Below are 20,090 nucleotides of genomic sequence, written 5' to 3'. Positions count from 1 at the left end.
AGACAATTACAAGAGAGCAGATGATCTTTTTCTGTCCTCCTCGAGTCTCATCAGCAGCAAAATGACCCCATGAGTCACTGCGCTTGTTGTAGGTTGTCTTTCAACTATAATCTGAATTTGTTTAAAGGAGGGATTGTATTGTATTGATCGTATTGTTTCCGTGGCATCAAGGTAACACACAAGCAAGTCAATCATTAACACAAGTCATTAACACAAGTCTTTTGTTGGATGCTGAAGCTAAGCTTGAAGTTTTAATTGCATAACTCCTCATAAGTTTTCTTAAGGGAGGCTCAACCGGTCTGAACAGCGTCTTCATCAACACCCCCTGTCCCGACATATGGCTCTCAGTGGATACGGCTGGCACTCGGCAGCAGTGGACCACCTTTCCCCCAAGAGCATGCAGCTGTGTGGGAAATCACGGCACTGGCTAATTGGACTAGGCATGTTTGTTAGTTAGGCTACAGTCTGAGTTTGAGGCAAACTATTTATAAGCCGAAGTGCTTACATTCAGTGAGTGCAACACATAACAGGAGGCAGCACAGGTGTGAACAGCTGTCACTGAAACCAGCTTCAAGAAATGAAAGTATTTCTGCTGTAGTCTATATCCCTTCTATCATATTGTATCTTTGCACTTCCTGTCAGAATCAAAAAATCTGTACAAGACAAAGACAAGGATGTAAGGTAAATAAAGCAAGAAAGTGACTTCACTCTACAAAAAGAAACATCCTATACAGTAATAAGAAACAATTTATAAGATATATTTATGTAAGAAAAGAAATGGCTTTCCCTGCAGGGCATTCCTGTGGAGAAGGCAATTTACTAAAGAGATGGATCAGTGAATATGTCTCTAGTCAAACCACTATGACAAGCAAATGTTTTGCACGCACTGAAAAATATAGCATCATTTGGTTTTGTACTATGATGACAGGAAATAGCAAACAACTGATAAAAGTGTGGCTCTTAGGTATCTATAATATTTAAGTGTGTTGTAATGTGATTCGTTCATAACTCCCAGGCTGTTTAAAACTGCTTCCTTGTCAGGGCTTTTCCAGTCACTTAAGTTCACAGATACTTCACCAGGCTGTCAGTGTCTTCCCCCAATGTCTCATTGTACAGAGAATCTCCCATAGTTTCCAAATCATGACTTGGCATGCACAGCTGAGTGGGACCGCTTTATTCTCACCTCATTCCCTGGGGCGCCACACACCAGCTGGAACACATTTCCATATGCAGACGCAACAGCGCAGGGGTCAAAGAAGAAATCCAAATAGTGCGGCGTGACAGGTCATGTACTTGTCCAAAGTTAATTTAATAAACTGCTTGAAAAAGTTGAAGAAAACATGCTTTTTTCTGTATCACGGTAATAAACGATGATATTAGTAGATTCTAATTTTACATTTTGTTCAGTGTGACATATGCATATGATCCAGAGTCCAAATTTTTAGGTTGGTGATTCAGAACTGCAGAATTTTTAAGCACTCAAGCCTCAAAGCCATCAGGATAATACTGGTGGATTACTCAAACATGCATGACTCAATACAACTATAATAAGTTGTATTGAACAGAGTAAAAATGAACAGAGTAAAATCTTAAGACCATTAATTATAACATGATTCAAAGTTGATTTTACATAATTTCTTTCCTTTAAAGGCACTTTATACTCTCTTAAAATGGCGAAATACACGTTCATTTTAAATGGTCTGCAATGATCCAAACTTATTCCTCACTTATCCAAGCATCCTAATAATCGCAATGAATTTATAAGAGCTCTCAGAGACCAGTCTATCTACAGTTCAACTACTTTTGTAAGACATAATTTTGTACAAACAGCAGTGTTCCTTACCTTAAAGATCTATGTGTATATGTTCCACTTGCTTGTCTCCCTTTGGAAAATAAAAAAACAAAACAAAAAAACACGTGAATGAAAAGTTAAATCACATATTAACATAATGAGATAGACTAGTAGTCAGTATTCTATGGTAGGATTAGATTTTTTATATTTTTTGCCATCGTTTACAATTAGTATCAGTGTAAAACCTTTCAAATAGTTAAAATGTTCACCTAAACACAACACAATAATTCTTGTGAGTTGAGACTAAGCCACTTTTAGCCAAAATACATTTGTGCACCATATCCCTAATAATCCGGATCAACATCTGTGGATTGTTTCCAGTTTCTATTTCTTTCAAAACCCATAGAGTTGCCCTCTATCTGAAAATATGAGATAAATTTCGTGAACGTGCTTTTAGGTCGTAGACACATTTATAATTTCTAATCGATAAATACTGCACACTTCACGTAGCTACATTTAGCACTGCCGTCACTCTTAGCTTATTTATTCATTTGTGTGCTCGTAATTTCTTTACTTTACAATCTGTTTATTGCATTTTAACGTGTCTGTTCTTTTAAATGTTAAATTTATTCCACATACATTTAATCTATCTAATGTAATGGAAATTTACCGCTGCGTGTCCTAATCCCAAGGCCGAGCAACCCCGGGCGGGAAAACTCCCGGGAAAACCGCAGATCTGGCAACCCTGGATTCATCACGAACCAAAATCACGTAAAACAGTCGCTGAAAATTATCTATCAAGCTATTTATTTTGATAGGCGTAAGTTTGAGAGTTTTGGTGAGCTATTTGGCTACTTTTGGTGTCATGTAGGGAATTCTGTAGGCTGTGGTAAAATTGCTTTGAGTGTATTTCATTTCAAACATTTCTTAAAATATTACGCTATGCTATGTTTTAGTAATCCTTCGCGTCCAGGTCATGTCCATGGCTAAAAATTAAGAAAGTTAAATTGCTGGACGAGTTTATGTCACTTATCCTCCAAGTAGCATCTTCAGTTCTGATCATAGCTGCCAAACAAACATGAAAAAATGAATTACTAGTACATAAGATTTGTTTGTTAGATAAAGATTCACATTCAAGATTTGATTGTCATTGTCATAGAAAAACAACTACACTATGATTAGAGCATCAAACTTTGCATAGGTTTGATGTAAAGTGCAAGTTTTTGTTTTGTTTTGTTTTTTATTGCAGGCTATAACCTGAAACCTTTTGCATGTTACAGTGTCAGAGAGGAGGGCTGTCTTCAGAGCCATTACAGATAAGACACCTAACAACAGTAACACCCACACACACAGCAATACATTACAGCATATTTGAACATTTATCCTGCAGATGCAAACATACAGAGGCTAGATACACAAGTGTTCTCCTGATAATCATTTATAGCTTCGTGGCATGGGGCAAAGTGCTGTTATCATCTACTAGCAGCAGCATTTGGCTCTCAAAAACGCTCCACGCCAAGCCGCAAACCCATTAACTTGTACATGCACAAGATACCATGCACTTTCTGTAGCTGTTCCACGTACACCTAGTCTGCCGACATCCTATGGGAGATAACAAGTTTTTCTTTACATGCATCTGTAGTCCAAGGACCATTACACAAAACAACAAAAGGACTTAATCCTCTCCATGTTGTTATGTCTTGAGGGGATTTGAAGAGTTTACAAAAGCTTTAGCATTGTCTCTACAGCAGGTTTGTCTGTGAAAGGAAGACTGGGATGTGTTAGTGTGGTAATCTGTTGTGTTTCTGATTGTGTCCATGCAAAACAGTTTAGGGGCCCATCCATGTAGGCGAATAAGGCCTAAAATACCAAAAGCTTTGTGTGCTGTTCACAATGAAGAGGGCATGTTCGGATTATTCCCCTGTATCCTGCACCTTTCTGTGGGAGATTTATGGAGCCAGAGCATGCAGTAATTCTCTATTGTGAATGCTCAATAATTCATGTTGAGACACTCTGTTAAGCTTATGGTGGGAGACTGGTAATTGTTCTGCTGTACACTTCCACCTTTCCTTTGTATGTATGTGTGTTATTAACTACACATACATCAAGGTGTTTTGTAGATTTATGAGGCTAGAGAATGAATCATCCTCTTAAAGCTCAACCACTGAGGAGTAATAACTGATGGTGATGGTGTTTTTAAAAGACAATGTAGGAGGATGTTATCCTTATAAAACCCTTTCCAGTAGGCATTTGTCATAAATCGAAAAGCTGATTTAAGTCTAGAAAAACATTCTCGTTTCATGGTAAAGGATTTATTCCATGTTTCATGCTCATATATCTTAGTTGTGTGTTAAAAGCAGTAGAATAATTACAACTCAAGCAGCTTAAGCAGAACGAGAAAATGAAATACTGCTCATTTTTACAGGTTGTAACTGTTTTCTAAATTTCACAAGAGACCATTTTTAGCCTGTGCTCTTTTTTATTGGATTTATAAACAGCCTGAATAGCCTTCTTTGATAGAACAAGCACATAAAATAGCTTTAAATGTGTGTATTTAATTACTCCCAATATAAGTAGTAGTAAAATCAAAAAGGGAGATGCTTTTCTGATATGTTTTTGAAAGTAGTTGCATTACTAGACCAAACAAAGAAGATAATATCAGGTCATTTCACATATTCAGTATTAATTTGTGACCCATTTTATGCAAGCATGTGATCATGCGCTGACGTATTAGTTAATAATAGCAAATGATTTCAATTCATCTCAAATAGAAGATGAAAATTCCCATGCCCTTTAACTAGGCTTTCACAAAGAAATGAAAAGTACACAGTCACAGCATGTACACAATGTATATTTACAACTCTATACGGGTCTGCATTAACTAAAGCTGCACTTAAATGTAATAACCATCTGAAATACAAATGCTTAATGCATATACGGGAGTTTTATGAGCGTACAGTAAAGTGCACAGCCTAACTTTGTTCAATGTTTTAAAGCCTCCCTGCTTGTCCTAGGACTTCACTCACCGAAATGCTGTGTTAAATGATGAATGACTCCAGGAACAAGCAACCAGCCAGCTAAGGAGCGAGAAAGTGTACCCTGGCACAGCCCCAACCTCAGCTCAGCGTTTTGCCCTGGTTCTATACCAACTGTAAGCGTGTAAGAAAGAAATGCAATGTAACTTAATTAGGCAAGGTGAGAGGAATTTGTCTGTGTCATGTCTCTGGGGATAACCCGTGTGTGTTGTGTGGTGCAGGTGCGCATGTGTGCAGACCTTTTAGTGTACTTACTAGACAGCTGCTTAGAGAGCCATAAAGAATTTAATAGCCTTTGCAACGAGCGTGGAAGCTACTGTATGACATATGGCTTGCTCCTGATAATACCGCAGAGTGTGCAAAATCAAGATGTTTTCAGATGTAAATTGATTTCTAGTAAGACTCTATCTGGAGTTACATCAATATATAAGCAGGCAGTTCATAAATGCTTAGAATCTATCTGATATACATAGTTTTTGTTGGAGTATTTGTTGTCCTTGGATGACCCCATGTTGTTTTCCGTGTGTTTGGGGTGCACGGGGTATAGTGGCTGAGAGCTGAGCGGTGCCGAGACTAATTTTAGGAGGCTGATGTGTGACAGAGGTGTGATGCTTATCTGAGCTCAGGGGAATTGCACCGCCAGGCTTTTTCAATTGGACAAAGCTATTCAGGCCAGAGGCGTGTTACAGCGGTTAAATAAATCAATGCATTGTTATCATACAAATGGGGTTGTTGATTGGGTTGGGTAAACAAATTATTTTCGTTGATGTCACAGCAATATTTGATTTGAATTGGTGAAACAGTTTGGAATAAGATCAGTTTAAGTGCATATGTTGGTTAATTAATATGATCTGTTGAGGGAAACTCCCATAAAATCGGCAGGGGGCTTATTACTACTACTACAACTCTTGTGTGCACTTAACTAAAGCCGCAACCCACTGTATTGTTGTGTGAGACCTAATCTAATTCTTTCACTTTTCCCACCAGCTAATGGCACAAAAGGAATATAGCTAGCTTGAATATTCACCTTATTAAATATGCATTTTTTCCACTTTCTTATTTAAAACATAATGTCAGTTTGAATGACAAAAAAAAAACATTTCCATCTTCTAATTTTGGCTTATTTCAAGTCAGAAGCTAGAACATTTCCAGCTTCAGTTACTTAATGGTTCAAAGTGTATCTGTCACATATGCCAAGTGGGTCAAGCATACAGCAACCTATTTTTAAAGGTTGCCTTATTTGTCATGAGATTTTATGAGAACAAATAGATGGTTCTATCTTTACACTAGTGACTACAGTTTTGTCATTGACCTGTTTTCTATTCCTATGAAGCAGTTCTGGTTCCATCCATTCATTCCTACACCTCATACTGTTTTTTCTTTCAAAATCAAAGACATGTTGTGCATCTACACTGTACTAAAATTCCATGGGCATCTCCACAGATTGAAGATATTGTCACAAGAATACAAGATGAGAAAGCAGGAGGGGTGTCCATCAGAACTGTCAAAAGTTTCCTCTCAAAGATTCCCAGTGTTGTATCAGGTAAGTACAGTACATTTGCACTGCTGTACACAGAGAGCAAGGGGTGATTCTCCACTGTATTTCCGTGTAATCGTTGCATATGTGTGCTGCCTCTCTGAAAAATAATGCTTGGGGACAACTTGCAGAATCAGTAAAGCAAACATGACCTTTTGGACATATGTAAATTGGTGGCAGTACAGTTACGGGCAGATGATGTCTTTGCCGATAAGATCTGGGCCTGTGAGAAAAGCGCCTGTGGCCTTACACTGCCCCTGTCAGCGGGTAAAGGCTGCTTTTTCCCGCTCTGTTCTGTCTGAGCCTCAGAGTATACACACTGTATTTCTTCATCTGTTTGTGTGTGATATGAGTCAGCGCTGGACTGGGACTGCTCCCTTTCTGCCAGGAGCTCTCTCTGAGTCACTTCTTCACGTGGGTCCCACTGGCCTCAGGGCAACTGCTCTGTGCTGCCAAGCTTAGACACAGGGCCAAAGGTTGTGCTGTCCAGGAGAGAAGGCTGAACACTGTATTATGTGACATATGCAGATAGGAAAGACCTACAGCCTCAGAAAGACTTTTGCATTAGTTAATTACAATGTCGAAACTCATGCATGTATTTATTTGCCCCACAGGGGCGGACATTGTGCAGTGGCTGATGAAAAACTTGAACATTGAAGATCCAGGTATGTATGTTGTATGTTAGGTCAGAAAGTTACACTGACAAAAAAATACATAATGATTTGTTGTTTTGCTTTTTAATGCCCAAAGCTGAAGCCATCCACCTGGGGAGCCTCATTGCTGCACACGGCTACATCTTTCCCATCTCCGACCACGTCCTGACGCTCAAAGATGATGGAACCCTTTACCGTTTTCAGGTGGGAAGTACCACACTCAAAGCTTTCCTGTTTTCTTAAGTGAAATCATGTCTGATGATGGTAGTTTATCAGAGGGAATGTTCATTGCTGGTGCTAATGAACAATCATTACTAAGCCTATTACTCATCCCATCAAGGTCGATAGTGAGTATCCCAGCTGGACGCTGCCATAATCAGAAGGTGGGCTGCAGAACTGGGACTTTGGGCCAGCCAAGCTTTTTGTTAGAGGGGATGTTTTTCTTGCTCTTTCTGATCCAAACTAAACTTTGACAGGTCTGTGTGATAGCTAAGGGCTCCTCCATGACTCATTACTGTGACTGGGCCATTAGCATCTTAATCCAGTCGGCTACAGTCTTCAGCTGTATCTCCCTGGGCAGGCACAGAAGCAGCTGTTTGGTGGCTCTATTTGTTTCACACAGTTAGACTCTTCCCTCTTCTCTGTATCCACCTCTCAATGCTTCAACTTCACCTCCACTGCTCAAGATTAAAAGCCACTATTGTGCAGCTCAAGGAGGCCAGCGTGTCACACTTGCTCATTCAGCACAGGCTAAAAATATTCCCTCTGATGTTGTGGTGACGCAACAGGCCAGCGTCATCAAAACCTCAACTAGAATTTGAAATGGACTGGCCACCATCCACAAGCGTGCTCGCTGTAAGACTCTGACATGGGAACTTTCACTCTGATGTCTAAAAATAGATACTACACTAAACCAAGAAAACACTCAACAGCTGATGCTAGCAAGTGATTTGTGCATGCAGTGCCTGACGTATTAGCCTGAGTGTTGTTACAGTGTTGAACTAGAAAGAGCTGTCTCCTCAAAGTAGTTATTATGGATTTTTAGGCTGATTAACATTTAAATATATAGTAGAGACTAGAGTAGAGACCCAAGTTCTAATTCTGAACCCTATTAAGAATGCATGATAGATGTGAGTGATCCATAATTAATAGACTTGGGAATGAACTTTGAATGTGTAATATCAGTTACGAAAGACAATTAAATATGGATAAAGAGAAATGTAGCTCACATTGGTCCCAAGGTAGTTATATGAATCTGGTGTCAAAAAGTACCATTAAACATCATTATTTTGACATCTTGACGCTGAAAGAATCCATTTTTAGACCTACTGCTGACCTGGACTGCATTATAAATATATTAGAGTAATAAAGCAAACAAAAACTAAAATAACTAAATAGATTTTGCTGTTGTTTTGCAGTCTCCGTACTTCTGGCCTTCAAACTGCTGGGAGCCTGAGAACACAGACTACGGTGAGTCACGTACTGTACATGTGTTACTTACCTCTGCTCTGAGCCAGTCCTGTCCCCTTGTTCTTGGACACAGCTGTATATCTGCACTGCCACTCAGTATTGATCTGAGAGGCCATTCCCTGTAATGTATCTGGCCCTGAGGAGCACAGCCATAGAAGATCCTATGGGATGAGATTAGCCTAACAAAATAAGGAGCCACTCACTGATATATGGACGCTCACATCTCTGGCTCTCTGCATGGCATTTACTCTGGCCTTGTTATTTGTGGGGACAACACGGGTGCCTGCTGTACCGCTGCCTACAGAACATTCATTAGTGTTGATCCACACAGCTGAGACCCCCGTCAAAAGTTTACAATCCCTCATATTCTGTGCAAACAAGATGCGATGGGCTTTGATTTTGTATTGTAAATCTTTATTCTTTTTTTCTCCTATAGCCATTTACTTGTGCAAGCGAACCATGCAGAATAAAGCCAGACTTGAGCTTGCTGATTATGAAGCTGTAAGTACACTACTATTTTAACTTGTCAAAATGTTGTATTTACATGTTTTTCTTATATGCAGATCTGACTGTTGTGAGCTTTAAACCATGTTAGAACATTGTTACCTCATCACAGACATACCTGGACTTGTGTTTTGTTTCATTTAACATGTTCCAGCAATTCTTTAAACATATTCCAGCATTCCAACATTCCTTTATTAGTCTGTCAACATCTCCAAAGCTTATAATGCTTTGTTTCACCTTATGATATCATGAAGTGGTAGTTTTCAAGTGAACATCTGTCTTTTGCCTTTTGTTTAGCACCAATTTGAGGGCTGAAATGATCCAAATGATTTTAGTGAAGCTGTATGGAGTTTAAAAACACAGTGGAGCACTTCCTGTATTACCACATGACATCAAAAGGTGGAGTGTTTTCTCAGCCTAAATATGCAGGGTTACTGTGAATGAAACAAAACACAACTCCAGGTATGTTTTTGATGAAGAAAGAACATTATAACAGATCAGAAAATAGTGTAACATGGGCCTTTAACAATCCCTTTGTCACAATAGAAATCCATTGTGCTGTGGTATTTCAAAGAAGCTGGATGTAACGATTGTCCACGAGACTTCCTTTTCACTCAAATTCAGGTCATTTAATGCCCCCCAGGCGTCTGAGCTCTTGCTGTTTCATGACCACCGCTGAGTACTTTTTTCCTCTTAGTAATGAGGTCGCATATTGTATAATTGACAGATGCTTCTTGGCAATTGTCTTATGAGGACACAATGCTCAACAAGATATGGTTTTCTTGCTAAAATAATACTTAAAGAACCTACACAGGAAAAGCTCCACTATGTTTTTAAACTCCATACATCTTACTAGAATAATTTGGGTGATTTTCAGCCCTGGAATTGCCCAACTCGAATGAACTCGAAGTAAAAGGTAGCTGTTTATTTGAACTATTGCTTCATGACATCACAAGGTGGAACAAGCATTTTGAGCTTTAGAGATGTAGACAGATTAATAATAAAGGCTTTCTTTCACACGTGTGAATGAAACAAAACACAATTCCACTTAGGTTTTTGAAGAGGTAACACCAGCAAACATGGCTTAATGGTTACATTTAATACATCAACTTTTTTTTATACTTTTTTTAAATACTTTTTTTTTATCAATGATTGGCAGTGTTTATAAGACAGTCTGCATGTTTATATTTCTGCTTATTTTTTGGGACATATATTCTCTGTACAGTTAGTTTTCTATATCTATTTTAATAGGAATTGGTTGTTGTCTGTTGTCTGGTGACTTGACAATCATACATCAGTTTTTTTTAAATGCGCCCTTTTTCTCACACAACTTTATGACTAATGGCAAAGATATATATGGTTATTCCCAACTTTCTTACTTGAGAAAAAAGAACCTGAATTGAAACTTTTCTTTGCAGGAGAACCTTGCGCGGCTGCAGAGAGCTTTTGCCAGGAAGTGGGAATTCATTTTCATGCAGGCTGAGGCGCAAGTCAAGTGAGTATGCAGCGTGTGAACCACCTCCACATGTCCTAACCTGACACTCTTCCTCTGTGGCGCTACACAAGTGCTCCAGTATTTTTTATTTTTTTTTCTCTCTCAACAAGAAAGTGTGTCAGTGCGTTATGTCATTTGGATGGTAGGTCAGAGATAATTAGAGGGTTACATGTTGAAGTTTTTCCCTGTAGTTGGACATGACTGGACCATGTCTATAGAAGACTTCCATCTGCTGGTGAGCCAGTGTAAACACATGTCTTAAATTTCTGTATTACCTAGCTATTTAAAGGTGCACTAACTTTTATGACAGCTGTAATTGCAGTTGTTTTGTCTTGAGTGTGCCACAATATGATTTAACCTTATTTATTATGCAATTATTAAATAACAAGTGTTCAAAAATTCATTGAGCTGCATGCATTCTGACTGTGAATGAGCTCAAATCTCTACAGATCTGACCTCAAATTTTGCCAAGTAGGGTGACCTGCTTGTCTCCATGTAAATAATGCCTTACTCTGGTACATCGCAGGCAAAGCAAAAACCTCTCCAGTGAGACAACCAGATGATGGATTCTCTGTTAAAAAGTTACATAAAAATAAAATTACTGGAGTTACTACCCTAATTTCTGATTTGACAGAACATTATGGGACCCTTTCCTACGCACCTGTCTGAGGAAAGCAATGTGAAGTAACATCTCTGACAGGAAATGTACTTACAGACCACTTAACAAAAACACTTTATGTAATGTCTTTTTTCCAGTGGTGAATAATGGGAATAAAAAGCAGTACTGCTATTTTAGCTCTGGGCAGTAAACAATGTGAGCCAGGTCTTATCTGTAAATGTCAGTTGCGTAAGACGTTTGTCCCACCAGAGGCAAAAGCAGCCGCTGCATGTCAATAAGATCAGACAGGTGAAGACCCTGTGTGGCCATGGGCTCTGTCTGCTGGCTTTGTTTGTGTGTGAAGTGTCAGCCATCCATCTGAGACCAGTGTATTTGACTGAGAGCTGTTTGCCCTATTCATGAGTGAGCTATGACTTGTGTCCACAGAATCGACAGAAAGAAGGACAAGGCAGAAAGGAAGATCTTGGACAGCCAGGAGAGGGCGTTTTGGGACGTCCATCGGCCAGTGGTGAGTCAGAGCTGCAGGATGTTTTTACACTTAGACAAAGGATCCTGAAAAGATGTAGCACACAATTGAAAGGAGCAGAAGGTGGCAAGCAGAAATGACCGTTAAGTTGGTGCACTATAGTTGGAGAGTTGCTGAGACAGCCTGAAGGAGTTTTTGTTGTTAAACAGAATCAGATATGGTGCCAATCACTTTGCATATGAGCATCCCTGAGGGTCGCTTGGCTGAACAGCATTACTGTACTGTATTGTAAATCTGAGGCAGGCACACAATGCAGTTTGGAGAAACAGTGTTATCTGACCCAAAAACGCGCTTTGCCTCTTGCTTCCTCCCACAGCCAGGCTGCGTCAACACAACGGAGATGGACATCCGCAAGTGCCGAAGAGAGAAGAACCCACACAGGGTGAAGAAGGTGAGGCAACATGACAGCAGGGAGTTTGACAGTTTCAACCAGTCCCGGTCTTTTAGGGTTTTCTGTGAGCAAGCAAAGTCAGGGGATGTTTATAGTCACGTTTGCCTCTGGAGGAGATGAGTAAAAAAAAAGGTCTGATTCACATAATGTTTGTAAGAATAGTTTGCTTTTAAAGATACAGTAGCTACTAACTTGGGTGTTATGTTATGCCAGTCATAATTTTAAACAATGGGAAAATAATTAGTTTTATAAGTTTATAGATATGTGTCATATTGGATTATATTCAAAATCAAAACTGGTGGCAAAACAATGTACGCATGCAAGTTCTTTATAGTATATTATTAATAATAATTCAACTGTATTTTTAACAAAACCAGAATCATAAGCATGACAGAATAAATCTATCTATCATACTACAACAAGAAGTATATTATTATTATTATTACAGAAGTATATTATTATTACATTATATGACAAGTAACAAAAAGACTATTAATTTGTGCCTTGGTTATTTTCAGTCAGTATATGGCGTTCCAGATGATGGCCAGAGCCAACCTAGTCCGGTGCACATCAGCTCGCAGCCGGCCCGCAAGCCCACAAAAGAGGACGTACAAAAGGAAGTAAGTAACCAGTTACAATCTAGCATCTGTCTCCACAGGCAGCCCCCACCCCTCACCTATCACTACACTTTCACCTGATTTCACCTCCTCTTCCTCCTCTTCTTCAGATCTCCTTCCTGAACACCCAGCTGGACAGACATTGCATGAAGGTGTCCAAGGTCGCGGACAGTCTGATGGGCTACACAGAGCAGTTCATGGAGTACGACCCCCTCGTGTCTGCTGTGGAGCCGTCCAACCCCTGGATCACCGATGACACCAACTTCTGGGACATGGAGACCAGGTGAGGACAGAGGGGAAAGGGCGTCCACCAGACATGGGGCAGGTCACAATCAGATAAAAGCAAAAGGCCCAGTGGTGTCCTTAATACAGAGGGATATGTCACTTTGTATTGTATCATAAGTAAAGCTAAAGGTTGCCTCTATTTCTTTCTGTGTTGGGTATTACAGTAAGGACCCCAACCAGCAGCGGGTGAAGAAATGGGGCTTTTCTCTGGAGGAGGCGCTCAAGGATCCAGCCGGGCGAGACATGTTTCTGAAGTTCCTAGAGTCAGAATTCAGCTCAGAGAATCTCCGGTAAGAAAATTATCCGCTCAGCAAATACATGTGTAAAGCCAATTATGTTCATGCTCAGTAAGATTGTATTGCTGTGCACTGTTGCTGCACAAAAAAGTTGTATAACATGGGGGGAAATAGGTCTAGGTCAGTCACTAATAATGTCTTACAAATTCTTCAAAGAAAGGAATGTCTGGTAAATATTCATAATAAAATTCATAACTTCAAAGATAAATTAAAAAAGATTAAGATAAATTAAAGTAACTTCTATATATTTTTGATAATACAACAAGCAAAAGTAATCTTTTTTTTAAACTCAGTTTGTTTTTGACTATGGGGGCAGAAATGAATGGTAAACTCTGCACTGTAAATATAGAAAAAGGTATTTTAAAGCAAATGTTGTTTTGGAGATATGCAAAATTATAATATTAAGCATATTATCTATAATATTGAAAAAAAAAATCTAAAACAGCTGAATAAAAATAAAAAGAACAGAATCTGGCTGTGTAAAGACTATAAAGCGACATTTGAGCACATTAGTGGTTAATTTTATAGTCTATTCACATTAACAGGCACATTTCATTATATTTCTAATGGATTGCAATAATGTAATCTGATTATTGTCATCGGGATTATGTCAAAAAATGTAGATATATTCCTTTTTTTTAGTGTCACCCACCCTGAATTGTGTGTAGAAATAATGCGTTAAACCTTTTGACTGCTGCCGTTTCAGATTCTGGTTGGCAGTGCAGGACTTGAAGCGGCGGCCGTTGCAGGAGGTGTCGTCCCGGGCTCAGGAGATCTGGCAGGAGTTTCTGGCTGAAGGAGCTCCGAGTTCCATCAACCTGGACTCCCACAGCTACGAGCGCACCAGCCAGAACCTCAAAGACCCCGGGCGCTACAGCTACGAGGACGCACAGGTACCTCCACTGTGCCATTGTTCACGCGCCGATAACTCCTTCACGCACACCTGCACAGAATGAATAAACTCTACCTGCTGTCTCTAAAGCTATGCATAGTGTTTGTGTGGTTTACTGTGCAACTTATCTGGTATGGGGTCTGTTTGTCTCGATGGAGATGTAATGAATGGAATGTTCCACAGCATTGCATTAAATGTATCTTGAAAAACACGTATTCTCACCTCTCCACAGATCTGACCTGTTTGATTCTACAGTGATAGATAAGTTTAATGCTATACAATAAAATCTCCTTAAGAGACAAGCAGATGAAGAATCCTTAACCAAAGAAGTTACATAGTACATCTTTAAATGGCACCTTTTTAAAATATGATCAGGAGATATTAAAGGTCCTATATTACAAAAATTGCATTTAGCCATGTTAGAATATTTAAGATAAGATAAGATCCTTTATTGTCTCCCATCACAGGGGATCACATGCTTTATCAAAAACAGGTCAGCACAAAACAAAACACCACACAAACATCCACCATAGAACAAACACATACGGGACCAAGTATGATCACGAGTGATGCACCAACAGGACCTTTAAGTCACTGTTTACAAGCAAGCCCTTTGCAATCTTCTATTAATAATTGCACATTCCCTAAGCCTATGTGCAGCTTTGATTGTACATTCTCTAAGCCTATGTGCAGCTTTGATTGCACATTACCTTGTCCTATGTGCAGTTTTGATTGCACATTCCCCTTTATTTTTTGTCTCCATGGAGATTAAGATAAGTTTATTTAATTTTGGATGTTTCCATAAATAATAAATTGCATTATCATACAGTAAATGATAAATTGCATATGCAATAATCAACAGATACCTAAAGACTATTATTTTACACTGCTCATCACAACTATAATATCCACAAATAGAAATAAAAGAAAACAGAAAAAAAAAAAATCAATTGTTCCGAAAAGGAATGGGGAGAAGCAATACTTATCTACCCCCACCCCGTTTTACATTCCCACTAAAGCAATAATGTGCTTCTGTTGTGCGTCACATTACTCCCGATACAAAAATAAATATAGCATTTGCATTCAGATAATAATAAAATTAAATTCCTTCTTGAGCATACCTAGCTTTAACCATTTCTTTATATTTATATTTAAACATTTTCATATTTGGACATTTTTTGAGGTCATCACTCATAGAGTTTCAGATTTTGACCCCACAAACTGAAATACAGAAGCTTTTTCTTCTTGTACGAACCCTGACCATTTTAAAAAGATGAATTCCCCTTAAATTATAAGTTGTCTCCTTTTCCCTAAAAAGTTTCTGAATATTTTTTGATTGCACATTCCTCTAACCTATGTGCACTTTTGATTGCACATCCCCCTGATATTTTGTGCAGTTTTGATTGCACATTCCCTAAGCCCATTTGCAGTTTTGATTGCACATTCCTCTGACCTATGTGCAGTTTTGATTGCACATTCCTTTGACCTATGTGCTGTTTTGATTGCACATTCCCTAAGCCTTATCCAAATGATTATAGTGAAGATGTATGGAGTTTAAAAACACAGTGGAGCATGTCTTGTATTACCGCATGACATCACAAGATAGAACATTTTCTTTTTGAGAGAATAACTCAGCCCATGAATAATGGATTTCGAAGTATGTTTTTGATGAGGAAACAACATTGTAACATAGATGAGAAAATAACATAATATGGACTCTTTAAAGCCTGGTATATTTGAAACATGTTGCAGCTATATAATCACCGACAGTACATTTTGTTTTCATTTTTCCAGTGTCTTACAAATTTGAGATGTATTTTTTATGAATCACTAGCCCTCCTCAATACCTGTTTATTTTATTCATTCAACCCACTCACCCTTCAGAAGCGGTGACCTCGTCCACTCAACCCATGTTACACAAGGGAACTGGAGCTGGGTTTAAAGAGAGAGAAGGAACCAGAGAGAATGAGTGTGTGTGTTTGTGCCAGGGCCTAATGAAGCTGCTAAGAGCGTGAATGGCCTGTTCAGCTGCACCGTGGAGCTGGTTCAATGTGGGTTCCTCTGGGTCTGCTCCTAGAGTTATAATCAATGCGTGCTAAGTCCCTCTAAACACAGAATGATTCACGTTGCTTAAAGGTCATATATTATGCAAAATTGATTATTGGTTATTGGAACCATGTTATAATGTAATTACCTCAGCAAAACCATACCCAGAGATTTGTTTCATTCACATGCTTATCTGTTTGCATCCACAAAGCTCAAAATGCTCTTGTGATGTCATGTAGTGGTATTTAAGTCAATCAACCTTTTACTTTTTGTTCAGTAGAGATTGGCAATTCCAGGGTTGAAATAATCCAATAATTCTAAGGAAGGTGTATTAAATTTAAAAACACAAGTGGAGCACAACAAAACACAACTCCAGGTATGTTTTTGCGGAAGAAACAATATAAGATAGTTCAGAAAATAGCATAATATGGGCCCTTTAATTTTGCTGTTTTAGTCTGCATTGTTTGTACTGACAGATTTTGTACCAAAGCATTTTTTTCTCATTACAGGAGCACATATTCAAGCTAATGAAAAGCGACAGCTATGCACGATTTTTGAGATCCAACATCTACCAAGACCTGCTGTTAGCCAGGAAAAAGGTGAGCTGCACATTAAAATACCTGTCTTCTTTCTCTTTTGTTCTGCTTGGGCTGCTGCTACTGTGTTTGGAGAAACTGTTTTAAAAATTCAGGCAATTAGCTGAGAATTTGTTATCTGCATTACAATCAAAACAAGCCTGTTTCTACTCTTTCCGGTAACCATGACAATAAACGACTTTACTTTTCAATTTTGTGCTGCTTAATGTTTGGTGATTAGGGTAATTACCTTTAGCTACTAATACGGACTGGCATTTCGAAAGCTGTTTAAATGTCACTATCAATACAGATAACACATGTAAATGAGATAAGTCTGATTAGATCTAATACCAAATGTGTCTGTCTCCAATGACATTGCATTAGGCTTCAAAGTAACTTTTTACATTCTGTTCTTACACTATAGTCTGCTGTGTAATATGGAGCAAAGCAAATCACTGCTGCCGTACTTCATGCTCTTACCATCTCTGTTTTGGACACTGCTCCCCTGCTGGCCCTTAAACACTCCATCTATGTCCACATACTCCTCCTGTATTTCTTTTACCAATGCTTGTCCTGCCTCGTTTTGTCCCACTAACACCCACTCCCGTGAACATCATGGACACCCGTACGTTAACCCAAACACTCACCCTGCTTCCCCCCTTCCACAACAGCCACCTGCAGACCCCGACCAGGGCCGTCGCACCTCCCTGGAGAAGTTCACCCGCAGTGTGGTAAGTCCAAAGAGCTGGGGGCTGTTCATATCACAAAGCACACTGGCTGGCTCACGATCCGTGTATCAGCTTCTGCACTCACAACCATATTACACATAGTAGGCCTTTTAGAGGAGATCGTACTGCTTCTTAATCTGAGTTATGCCTTTGTTTTTGCGTTTTTCAGGGGAAGTCGTTGACAGGAAAGCGCCTCACGGGCCTCATGCAGTCCTCCTGACACGCCGCAATCTGGAGGGGCGCAGTCGGACCCGGTCAGCCGCACGAGCTGACCCGAACAGGGACAATGGAGCTGGGGGCTGGGTCTACTAGCTACTACTGCAAAAGCTACCGGACAGCACTCCCGGGACTGCTTCACTGTGCGGTCTGCTGAGGTTCAAAGACAAGTCTGAACACACACTCACGGCATGCAGCGTACAGTATAAGCACATAGAGACTAGGGCTGCTCCATCACACCCGAGGGACTTTTCGTATTTACGCACATGTATGAGAATAACTTTTTTTTATCCAGTCAGTCCGTTTGATGTGGCACATTTTTTTGTTCTGTTGTCAAAACTGCTGTCCAAATTTAGATTCTGTTTATTTTAACTCTAACCTCTACCTACAGCACAATCAGCAATAAAAACAAAGGGTTTTCAGTTTCCCAAATACATCCAAACTCTTTATACAGCATCAGTATTAATAATATTTTTTCTAGTCTCCATAAAGCACATGACATCTTGGAGCACTAATGAAAAGCAGTCACCAGGGTTTTTCTGCTGTCGACATAAATTGATTTGTCCCATGCTTCATTACATTCCAGAATCTGGCATAAGGGCTTAATGTTGCATCCACTTTGCAATATTGCATGTTCCATTGAAACATCTATACTGGAAAATGAGTGTTGTCTTTTTACAATAGTGCTTTGAAACGAGACACAGAGCAGAGAGATGATAATAGTTCCATTCCACTTGTCAAAACGGACCAGGGCTTTCATGTTTTACACAATAAGCTGGAATTATAAAACACAGAACGGTCGCATTACTTTAAGTGGTGGTTTTAAACATGTATTCTTGACTGAGGAGAGCATATGTGAAAAAAAAAACTTGCTTTTTCAAATGTTCAGTGCCATGTAGGAGTGTTAGCCTAAACTACAGGTGCAATGTTACAAGATAGATGTCTGTCTATTGTTCTCTAGTCCTGAAATGCCTGCTGCAAAATGTGAGCAGGTTAGTTTTCTATTTTTCTGTAAAAAGCATGTTTTTTTGGAAGTTTTTTATTTCTTTTGGCAATGTGTGTGCCATATATCTTCGTTTTGGTCTGTAACTGTTGCATGTTGTTGGACTCTAAAGCAATGACAGAAGGAGATGCTGAGTTTTCTTGACAGATGACAGAAAACTGGATTTGAGATGAACTAGAGTTGCTCCACTGAGGCCTCAATATATAGCAACTGCAGCCTTCTACTTGGACTGAGAAGATTCTTATCTCACAGCTCCCTCATGTGGCCAGTGACTGCTACAGCCCTGTGCTACTGTGGACTACTGAATGAATGACTCATCCAATATACAATTTTATATTAGAGATGTACATGTCATATTACAATTACTGTCATAAGCCAATAAGCTCTGAATATATGGTAGAGAAAGATGCTTAAATCAATGTACCAAATATTATTCTCCGCACAAACAAGATGACACGTCTAGAGAGCATTGTAGATGTAATTTGGCTATATGTCATTGAAAGCACACTGTATGACATGGGCACATTACTATGCATGTAACATAATCAGGGCATTTTGTGCTTTTAGTTTTTCAATCAGCAAGTAAACTACTGGCACTCGATACACTCAAGCACCTGTTATTTATCCATAGCTACCAAATAATAAAAGCTCTGGACCTGTCTGCTGTGGCTGTTTGTGTCTGATAGATTCAATTATATCCTACAATATCTGGGAGAATTCATATTTATTTAGTTGTATTTGCCCATACCGACTCTTGAGTAGATTTATATAGAATATAAACAAGTTGATTGATGGTAAAGTTAGCCTCGAGTTAAAGGGACAGTCCAGCATTTTGGACATTGGCTTCCTAGGAAATGAGGCTCAGAGTGTTGGAGACGCGTGCAGACACTTTTTAAAATATTCCATCCAGTCCTTGTATTTGCAGAGGTCACTGGTGCAAGGCTAGTGCATGTCAATGGCCATAGTTATCCTGGCACTACAATCAGGCTTACCCACTCCACAAAGGACCCGAAGCAAATCTATTATTATGCCAGACTGTCGATGCGAATGTCTGTGTCAATAGAATAATGTTTGAAATAAAACTAACCTTTCATCGCATGAATCATCGCGTGTTGAGGGACTATTTTCTCAGCAGCAGCAGAATTTTATTTTGCCGGCAAGATAGGTGCTAGGTCAGGGGTGTACAAACTTTTTTCATCAAGGGCCACATATACAAACAGAGACGATGCAGAGGGTTGATCGAGCGCCGTAGACTGGTACTCAATACAGTGAATAATTAAAATATGTGCATGTTTAACACATTAGAATGAGCCATCAGTCTTTATTCATACTAAGATCCTTAAAACCACACACTAAACATTAAATATTAGCTTTATCAAGGTAGATTTTCAAAAAGCTTGCAGTAAAAAG

The 20,090-nt window shown here is 39.2% G+C and overlaps 1 protein-coding gene across 1 annotated transcript in view; it reads left to right on the top strand.

Moving 5' to 3' along the window:
• LOC110155560 (regulator of G-protein signaling 6-like) overlaps positions 1–17,681 on the top strand; it is a 31,077-nt gene extending 13,396 nt beyond the window's left edge. The window contains exons 2-16 of the mRNA XM_020919689.1: positions 6,271–6,370; positions 6,979–7,029; positions 7,115–7,221; positions 8,436–8,487; positions 8,924–8,988; positions 10,410–10,486; positions 11,532–11,613; positions 11,948–12,022; positions 12,541–12,642; positions 12,750–12,922; positions 13,089–13,214; positions 13,927–14,113; positions 16,668–16,757; positions 17,405–17,464; positions 17,631–17,681. Of these exons, the coding sequence (XP_020775348.1) occupies positions 6,271–6,370; positions 6,979–7,029; positions 7,115–7,221; positions 8,436–8,487; positions 8,924–8,988; positions 10,410–10,486; positions 11,532–11,613; positions 11,948–12,022; positions 12,541–12,642; positions 12,750–12,922; positions 13,089–13,214; positions 13,927–14,113; positions 16,668–16,757; positions 17,405–17,464; positions 17,631–17,681 (1,398 nt within the window). The remainder of the gene's footprint in view (positions 1–6,270; positions 6,371–6,978; positions 7,030–7,114; positions 7,222–8,435; positions 8,488–8,923; positions 8,989–10,409; positions 10,487–11,531; positions 11,614–11,947; positions 12,023–12,540; positions 12,643–12,749; positions 12,923–13,088; positions 13,215–13,926; positions 14,114–16,667; positions 16,758–17,404; positions 17,465–17,630) is intronic.
• Positions 17,682–20,090: the final 2,409 nt, after the last annotated feature.

This window comes from Boleophthalmus pectinirostris, unplaced genomic scaffold (genome assembly GCF_026225935.1).
Source record: "Boleophthalmus pectinirostris isolate CB_2022bp ecotype Guang Dong unplaced genomic scaffold, ASM2622593v1 HiC_scaffold_10, whole genome shotgun sequence".
Classification (NCBI taxonomy): Eukaryota; Metazoa; Chordata; class Actinopteri; order Gobiiformes; family Gobiidae; genus Boleophthalmus; species Boleophthalmus pectinirostris.
The sequence above is the reverse complement of the archived record's forward strand: the minus strand, read 5'-3'. Positions and strand labels throughout refer to the sequence as shown.